The sequence below is a fragment of the Solanum dulcamara genome, chromosome 3 (assembly GCF_947179165.1).
Source record: "Solanum dulcamara chromosome 3, daSolDulc1.2, whole genome shotgun sequence".
In the NCBI taxonomy this organism is placed as follows: domain Eukaryota; kingdom Viridiplantae; phylum Streptophyta; class Magnoliopsida; order Solanales; family Solanaceae; genus Solanum; species Solanum dulcamara.
In genome coordinates this window covers 1,217,522-1,226,768 of record NC_077239.1, presented here as the reverse complement: position 1 = coordinate 1,226,768, position 9,247 = coordinate 1,217,522, and the positions used below count along the sequence as shown (strand labels likewise).

At 35.9% G+C, this 9,247-nt stretch overlaps 1 protein-coding gene across 1 annotated transcript; it reads right to left on the bottom strand.

Moving 5' to 3' along the window:
- Positions 1–1,501: 1,501 nt before the first annotated feature.
- Positions 1,502–8,447, bottom strand: LOC129882082 (uridylate kinase PUMPKIN, chloroplastic). Its single transcript, XM_055956228.1, has 7 exons — positions 7,527–8,447; positions 6,473–6,626; positions 5,326–5,379; positions 5,139–5,230; positions 2,348–2,583; positions 2,101–2,271; positions 1,502–1,963 (listed from the first exon to the last, which is right to left on the bottom strand). Exons 1-7 carry the CDS (start codon positions 8,312–8,314, stop codon positions 1,866–1,868), a joined length of 1,593 nt encoding a protein of 530 aa, XP_055812203.1. The 5' UTR covers positions 8,315–8,447; the 3' UTR covers positions 1,502–1,865.
- Positions 8,448–9,247: the final 800 nt, after the last annotated feature.

The following is a 9,247-nucleotide window of genomic DNA, read 5'->3' as shown; positions in this document are numbered from 1 at the left end:
AATGAACTGTCTTCTGGTCAAAAAAAAATTCAAAACCATCATGGGACACTCGTGAAGTACCTAGGAGATCAGTACGTATATTTTTGGCCTGATCCACGGTGCATTTACAACTTGAGGGGCCACACAAGCAGAATTATGCAATTTTTTTATTTTTTTCGTGTGTGTTAGCCCATAAATATTTTAGTGAACTGACTTTCGGTTATTTTTTTCCTAAATCATTATTGGACCCTTAGTAAGTGCCTAGGGGATCAGTACGTGTAGTCTCGGTACGATCCACGATGCATTTATAGCATGTAGGGGCTGCACAAGCAGAATTAGATGATTTTCTCATTTTTCATGTGTATTATAGCCTATTAATATTTTGGTGAACTAGCTTTCAGTCAATTTTTTTTTGAAACCATTATAGGACTCTCCGTAAGTAATCGGGAGATCAGTACATGTAGCCTCAGTACAATCCACGGCGCATTTATAGCATTTAGTGGCTGCACAATCGAAATTATAAAAAATGTATGATTGGGATTTCGAAAGGTAAAGAAAATAAATGATAAACTCCCACAAAATCAGCATACTAAGACCCAAAAAAATAGATTTAGCAACGTGTATAACCGAGTAGTTTTTTTAAGTTGTCATATTTATAATTAAAAATTTAATGTTGTAAATAAAAAAAGAATACATTTATAATATGTAAATTATGTCTTAAACTATATAAAATGAAAAAAAGTAAAACGCACAAAGAAGTCGCAAGGGATTGAACGTCTACTATATCGCTCATTGCCTCTTTATCCCACTAAGACAAAAAAAAATATGTATACATTCTACTTTATTGTTGTATTGTATAAAAGGCATATTAATTAATGGTCAAAAACCATTAAAATTCTATATAGTTAAACAATGAAGCAAAACTTTCCACTTTCCGGGCAAAACTTTCGGTAAACATCTTTCCTATATTGTTAGATTTGTTTATGTTAAAAATCGAAGGGAAAAAGAGGGTAAATTTAACCGCATCTAGTGTATACACCAACCCAATACATGCATTCCATGTTTTTGAATTTAGAGTTCATTTTACTTTAACTTTGATTAATTAACATATGCTTTACTTTATTAAATCACCTAACCATGGAAAGTTACACCGGCTTGCCTATATTGTTAAATTTGTTTATGGTAGAAAGAGACGAAAAAAAGAACCATTCAGTCCGATGCACAAAGCATCCCACATTAGTCCTTCCAAAAGGACCGCATCTCGAGGGATATGATGTAGATAACTTATCCTAATGCAAGCAATAGTAGTATTCACAACTTGAATGTGTGACTTGATCACAACGGAGACAACTTTACTGTTGCTCCAAGACTCTAAAAGGAAAAGGAAAGAAATGAGAAAGAGAAAAATGAAAGAGAAGGTGAGAGCAAAAGATGTTTGGACTTGAAAAAAAAAAAAAAAGGACCAAAACCAGAAGGTCCCAAAGTGTATATTTAAGACAATGCAAACTAAGTCCTTTTTAAGTTCTAATACAGCAAAAAAAATTAAGTTTTCTTGCTTTCCATCCAAGAACATCAACTTATCTTAATACACATGTTTATAATCCAACCTATAACACTAGTCCAGTTAAAAAAATATATATAAACTACAACATACAGTTCATCAGTTCCATGAACTACATGATATCTTAATCGCTGTAATAATCTGTTTGAAGTTGGATCGAATTATCATCTGAGTATAAAAGTCATGGGGTGTTCACAGTTCAACTCCGAAAACTCCATGGTCATTGCAGCCTCAACGCTGCTCTCTCTAAATCTCTTTATCTTTAATAAATTAACATCGGAATTCAGTAAGATGAAGGTAAATGCCACGCGTATCTCAAGAAACGCTAGCTAACACGTCCTGTCTGATCGATCAGTGTACCCACCTGCTCTCCACATAACGCTCTTGATATATTTCCAGGCCCATGAAGATTGAAAATAACAACTGCAAGAAAAGCAAAGCATGTCAAGAAAGGGAACTAACTCACTTCCATGAAGTATGTTGATGAAAGATGGATATTAGAGCAACATTCTATAGGATAGTGTTGGGCAATGTAAAGGGCATGCTCAGAAAACACGGACCAGGAATTGCATTCTCCTCGCATAATGTAACAGCCATTAGGTCCAATGGGGAATCTCCTCCAGAAACCATCTCCCTGAAGGAAATATGCTCAGCAGCAACATTATTATTTCGGGAGTCACAGACATAGACACCGTCTACATTTGTGGCCTTGAGTAGTGCATCAGCATGAACTGACAAGGGAAAACTTTGAATCATTAACCACACAGACAGTAAAAAAACAGACATTTCGAGTGTAACATTACGTACTTTCAGAAGCTCTGAGTGCTGCAGCTGTATCCGTAGAGAAGAGTGGATTCCCTGTACCAGCTCCAATACCACCAAAGATCACAACTCTACCTTTTTCAAGATGCCGCATAGCTCGTTGCCTGCTGTATGGCTCAGTAAGCTCGGGCATGGAAAATGCACTTTGCACACGAGTTTGCACACCAACCTTCTCTAATGCCGACTGCAGAAGTATGGAATTCATCACAGTTGCCATCATTCTGCAAGATTAGGGAATGATAGGCACAATTAGTTCATTAAAGAAGAATACGAAATACCATTACAAGGTCTGGAAGTGAGAGCAAACTATCTCACATTAGTGAACTAGACCCATCAGTCAACACCAGTGATGTACGCAGGATGTTTCGTGAGCGGTGTCACATGTTAAAATGAGAACAAATACATAAGACACTACAAAACATCATATATATATATATATATATATATATATATATATAATACAGTTTATGTATATTATTACAACTCTTCTTAATCAATTTCATTGGTGAGAAAGAAGATGAATAGCACAACCGCGAAGGAGAAACATCCTTCCATGAACATTGAAACAATATATTGTCGCCGTTCTTTACAAGTGTAACTCTGGACTATTAGGTTCAACCTTTGTTAAACTCCAAGAGGCCAGTGGTTTGAACCTAGACAAGCATCTTGTTACGGATAAAATACCTAATGAAGTTGCTTGGCTTCGAAGTCGCGAGCTTTAGTTGAAAGGAGTGGCGCCTGACCAGTAGAGCTACATAGCATGTTGTGTCAAGCAGTGTCATGTAAATGAATATATTCTCATTTATGTTTCTGCCATTTAATTATATATACATATTTAGTAATCTATTTCGACGAAGCGATGTCACGTGACACCGCTTGGCCTAGGGTATATCTGCCCTTGGTCAACACATACTTAAGACATGATTGTGTAAAACAGTTTTTTTTTAAATCTTTATGAGAGGGTAAAAAGATTGTGTGAAATAATCTAGCTTATGCTTCTAATAATCGAATCAAAATGATAAAGAACTTGACAGCAACTCTAGTTCCTCCTGCCTTCTTCATATCCGTCCCCTCCTCTAAACCCGCATTAAACCTCACTCAAACTATACAACCACATTCCCGTCCCCTCCACTCTCCTTGTGCAACTTGCCACCATGTCCTTCAAACCACCATTCTCCACTCCAAGCAAACTATTGGGTTAGCAGCCGTCAGTATGGGACTATGGGATTGACATGAGGTTACAAGGTGACTTAGTGAGTATGTTGAGGGGCAGAAGAAGGGAAGCATGGTACAAGGGTAAAGGACGGAGTAGCAGAAAAGCAGGTGGAGATTATCAAAGCTAGTTGACCTTTTAAATCAAATTTTGGGGCTGGAATCATGATTTAATCCAACTTCATTTTCTCCATGTTAAAAGTAGCCTTGTTTCTTCCACTAGCCATGAGGGGCAGACCCATGTATAACCTGCCGGATGTATGAGCACCCATTAACCCCGATGTAAATTACGTATAGCTATATAGGAACTTTTTATAAGATAGATATATTAAAACATCAGCATCCAGTGATCGAAAAGCCTGATAGATGCTTTAATTCGTCCCTTGACTTGAAGGCTTACCTTGGAAAGTTCGATACATAGAGGCTGCAAATTGTTTATAACTCAATTTATCTTTTTCTGCTTTGAAGTCAAATGTTTCCTGCTTTTTCTCCAATACAGATTCTACATTCCTTTTATAATTTATTTATGGCTTTTCCTTTAATTTGGTTTCAACTTGGTGATTCCTCCTCCATTTAACTTTCTTCATTTACTTTACGTTTAGTTGTAAATTTTCTTTTATATTTATGTAATCTCTTGTGATTAAAAAAAAAAATCAGTGTTCTCTTGTTTTTCTTGAGAAAATTTGGCCGGCTAAGAAATCCTTCAAGCTAATTCATTTTCTAAGAAACGAAGAGTTCTTTAAAACTACTACGTTTAAATAGTTGTAAACTTATATTATGAGATTTATAGTTACTTTATATTAAAAGAAGTGAGCACCCACAAGCTTAAAATCTTGGATCCACCGCTGCTAACCATATTCAAATTGAACTTTTTGAAGTTAAACTAATAAATTATTTTAGCCAAATCAATAATCATGACCATGTTTGTATAAGCATGTAGACCGAAGTTTTTATTCCACGGTTGTAAAGAGCACAAGCCCCTATAATTGTTATTACAAAATAAAGGGGAAGCCCGGTGCACTAAAGCTCCCGCCTCCCACTATGCGCGAGGTTCATAGACGGATAGACTTGAGTCTCTAGATTCAATTTTTTTTCCTTTTCCCTTTCTTTAAAAATACCTATACCACGGTTGTAAAAAGTACAAGCCCCTATAGTTCAGAGATCATTTTTTAAAAAAAGTTGCTCTGCACGTCATAGACCAAACTCTAAATTCTTTTTTGTTCTTTATCCTTTCTCCTCATGCATTTCAACTATTTTGTCATACGAATATCGATATTCATAAAGATACAAATGAAGCAATCATAATCATAATATATCTTAATTATTAAAAGCTACCAAAAGTATCCAACCAAAACAAAGAGTTACCATAGATATAAATAGCATAGAAACCAAACACTAGAAACAGGACATAGAAGCTACAAACATTGACTGGACTATCAAGATCATACGCATGAGGATGTGAGTTTATCATTCCGCCTCTTATATGAAAACAAACCAAATGAACAACAGTAAAACTTAGCTAACAATTGCACAACAAATTATAACTGAGACGGGAGGAAATTACCCAATTTGATAGGCAGTACATCTATCCAATCCAGTTGAAGTTACCCATGTGTCTCCGCAAAAGAAATTGCGTCCGCCAACAACTATTGCCACCTATGGCAACAATTAACATGCATGTTTGAAGGGATCCGATTACATAAAAAATAATACTCCTCAGGAAAAAATTCAGGAGCTTTTTTGACTGATACCTCTATACCAAGACGACAAGCTATTGAGACTTCTGTTGCAAGTAGTGTGGCCACCTGGTATATTCAAAATTCAAACTTTATTATCAGCACTGAAAAATAAAGTAGAGACTTGCCTCTTTTACAAATACAAAGAATGGCATCTCACTTAATTTAGGAAACAGAGTAAAATATGTAGCAGCAATAAATGTGACAACTTCTTGCTTGCCCAATAAACTTCTCTTACACAAGCTGGAAAGTTTTTATGCAGTCATCTTGCTGGTAATATTGACATTAAGTTTGTGATGTATTCACTTCCGTAGAAGGTCGTACAATTGGAAAATCACCAAGTGATCATAACATGATTTCTTCACTGAATACAGGGTAAGAAAGTAATGACCATCCTACGAGAAAATCAAAAGTTCTTAGTCATCCCAAAATTCCTAGACCAATTTGTCTTAGGCCGACCTACTTCCACAGCAGCTTGAATTAAATTTGTAAAATTTCTTAAGCAAAGGCAAAAATAGAGGGAATAAAAAGATTTATATATGCAAGAACACAAATAAGGTTCAAAAAATAAGAATTAAGTTTTAGTCATGTTAGTATGTCTACTTTAGTTCCAAATGCTCCATAGAAGTCTTTTAGTCTTGTCAAAGAGTTTTGAGTTTTATGCCAGTAGAAAATCTCAACTACTTTTAGTACAAGAGAAACTAAATGTTTATAATTTTTGACTGAGACAGACTCCAATGGAGCGACATGGACAGTAAGGGATTCATACAGACAACCCCAACTTGCTTAGGATTGAGGTATATTAGTAATTGCTGTAAAGGTTAGTGCTCTAGACTGTTAAATGCCACATCAACTAATAGTCAAACAGTACGAAAAAAAACTTTCCTCAGCGTTACAATCACTTCGAAATTCAAACTTAAAAGACTTGTTTAGCTTCTTGGCCTAAATAAATTGTACTACTTTCATTTGGAAAATATAAGTCCAAACTTGCACGTAAAGAATGTCAACATAATCTAATATCTTGAATTTGACACTCAGAATGAATATAATCAAGTAGCGTGTCCTCTCCAAACCACTCTTAAAAATTTCAGCCCAATTCATTTCTTCCAGGGTTAAACAAGTCTTGCTTCAAAACATAAGAGGATATTGGTAGTAAATTAACCTTTGAATCGATGTTGTTTGCATCATTAGTGTTTGGTGTCATTCCAGCTAGTGCAGCACCACTAATTTTAAGAACTACCCTTCTCCACCTTGGACTCATAGAAGATTTCGACTTAACAATCTGTCCGCTGGGACTAGGCACCGCTGTTCCATATCTGAAGAAGGTTAGGAGGAACAGAAATGTTAGATAATTCGCCAAACAGGAAGAAGAACACTGTAAAGTGTTTCATATGCAGATTTTCACTAGAATACGACAAGGTTAGCAAATAGTTGCTACATCAAAGAAAGAAAAGACAAGGAACTCCACTTTTTTGCTTTGATAAAACTAATACACATTTAACTGATTAGTTCTCTATAATGGACAGCTCGAAAAATATTAAATATCTAAAAGACAATTGAAGATGTCAACTTTTCCTACCAAATTAGAAAACAAAATTCACATGTAGTAAAAATGAATCACATAAGGACTACAGCCCACTAAAAGCAAGAAAGATTACGACTTTGATAAGCAGTTCCCTGTGATTCATTCATTAACCATATACAAAGATTGATCTTTTTTCCAGCACAAGTTCATGTGATCCTTGCAGCAGAAAAATTAGCGTAAAATGGAAAAACCAAACAGAGATATTAAATTCCACCAATGGCAGATCAACCTTGTTTTACATCAAACATCAATATTTTGAAGCCATATCAATTATATGAATCATTTGTATTCGCTCTGCTAAATAAATTAACGATTTTTATTAGATGCAAACAGCAACAACAACTACGCCACAGTCCCAAACAAGTTGAGATCGGCTATATGAATCTCCACTCCTACATTTAAGCTCATTTCATGTCATCATATACTAAATATCTTTGTTTCAAACCCCAACAGTTAGAATCGGTTATATGAATCATTTATATCCATTCTACTCAATAAATTAAGGATTTTTATTAAATGCAAACAACAACAACTACTACTACTCGGTCCCAAATAAGTTGAGGTAGGTTATCTGAATCCCAACTTCCACATTTAAGCTCATTTCATATCGTCTTTGTACTTAAGGTATTACCTTTTCGATTGCCTGCCAGTTCCGGAGTTGGTCATTGGAACAATGGCTTTGTCCTCCTCAGATGTAGCTTTTATTGATACTGAATTCCCAACAATCTGCTCCATTTGCTTGAACCATGGCCAATGACTAATCGTAATGCCGCCGTTACTCATCCGATGCCTCTCCAGTTTATACCTCTTCTTCAAATTATCAACTTTGTTCTTACACTGTTCCACACTCTTCGATTGCTTCTCGCATCTTTCGCTCACCATCGCCGCCACTTCTTCCCAATCTCTCCCTCTTAAATTCCCTCTATTCAATTGCACAAATTTCTCCATATACGCCTCCAATAAACACGCTATCGCCGTGTCACTCCATTCTTCTCTATCCTTCCGGTACTCTCCGCTGCCGCTGCCGGATGATGAGCTGATTTTCGATCTCTTATAACTATACGGTGTCCCGCTATCACTGATATCTTCTCGATCGGCTCGTTTGTCGTTTGATGTATTAACTCTCGATCTATTAACATCCGTGTCGTTCTCAAATGGAATTGAATCGTTCTCGTAGGGGTTCACTCCGATATGATACGACTGTGCGTTATTGTCGCTGTATCCATCACCGTCGTCGTCATCGCCGGAAATGTTCTTCGGACTACCGGCGGAGATCGGCGGGGGATGGATTTGCACAGGCTTGTACCGGACGGAGGAGAAAGGTTGATGGTGGTACGTAGGGTTGGCTGTGGTGGTGGTGGAGGCGACGGCGGTGTTATCGTCACCGAGGAGAGAGAAATCGTCGTCACAAGAAGCCATGAATGACGAACGTTAGGGTTTGGAAACGGAGAGGATAGACGACGTGAAAGGTAACGTTTGTGAGTTTCACCGTTAATCCAATGCATTTCTTTGTGAAAGAATGGAACCGTTACAAATGTTGTTGAGTCCGTTAGGTAAGTGAGTCATTATAACTTCATAGGTCGAAAAAGTATCGAGAGAAGTGATTAGACAGAAAATGATGTAATTTTAATTTATAGAAGATATGACGGTAGATAAAAAGTTGTGAAGAATACTGATTAGGGTTGTAGATTATAATTAGCAAGTAGTAAAGTGTATACTCAATTATACTTTTATACTTGTAGTCGCAGTATTACTCTTGTAACTTCTTGGTTCCTCGATTTCTATTATTATTTGTCTCAGTAATTTTTTTGGTATAGTCACCGTACAAGATGTTTTGTCATAGTTTTTATAATATCTTTTCATGACTTTTTCAATTCTGTAATTATTTTCTATTCCAATATGATTGTCGGTGTTTATCGAAAACAATCTCTCTAGTCGAGTTAAGGTCTATGTACACATATCCTTTATGGGATTACACTATGTATGTTATTATTTTATAAGTTTAAAAGATATTTAAAAATGAAGAAATGACTTTCTCGTGAAAGTAGTAAAATACGGTCTATAAGTGACACCACACATTTATTGTCCCTCCAAACCCTCTAATACATTCCATACGCACCCCATCACTCTCACAACTTGTTCATATTGTTTGTCTAGAATTTATAATATATTCGGACAAAATTATAATACTCATAAAATTTTAATTAATACTTTGAGTGCGCTAACACTATTGAGACATTGTTTTGCATGCCAACAACAGCAACGTACATTATTTCGATACGTGCATACATTATATTAAAAGTAATTTTACATCCAACGATAATTATAGGGTCACACTAAATTAAAAACTAT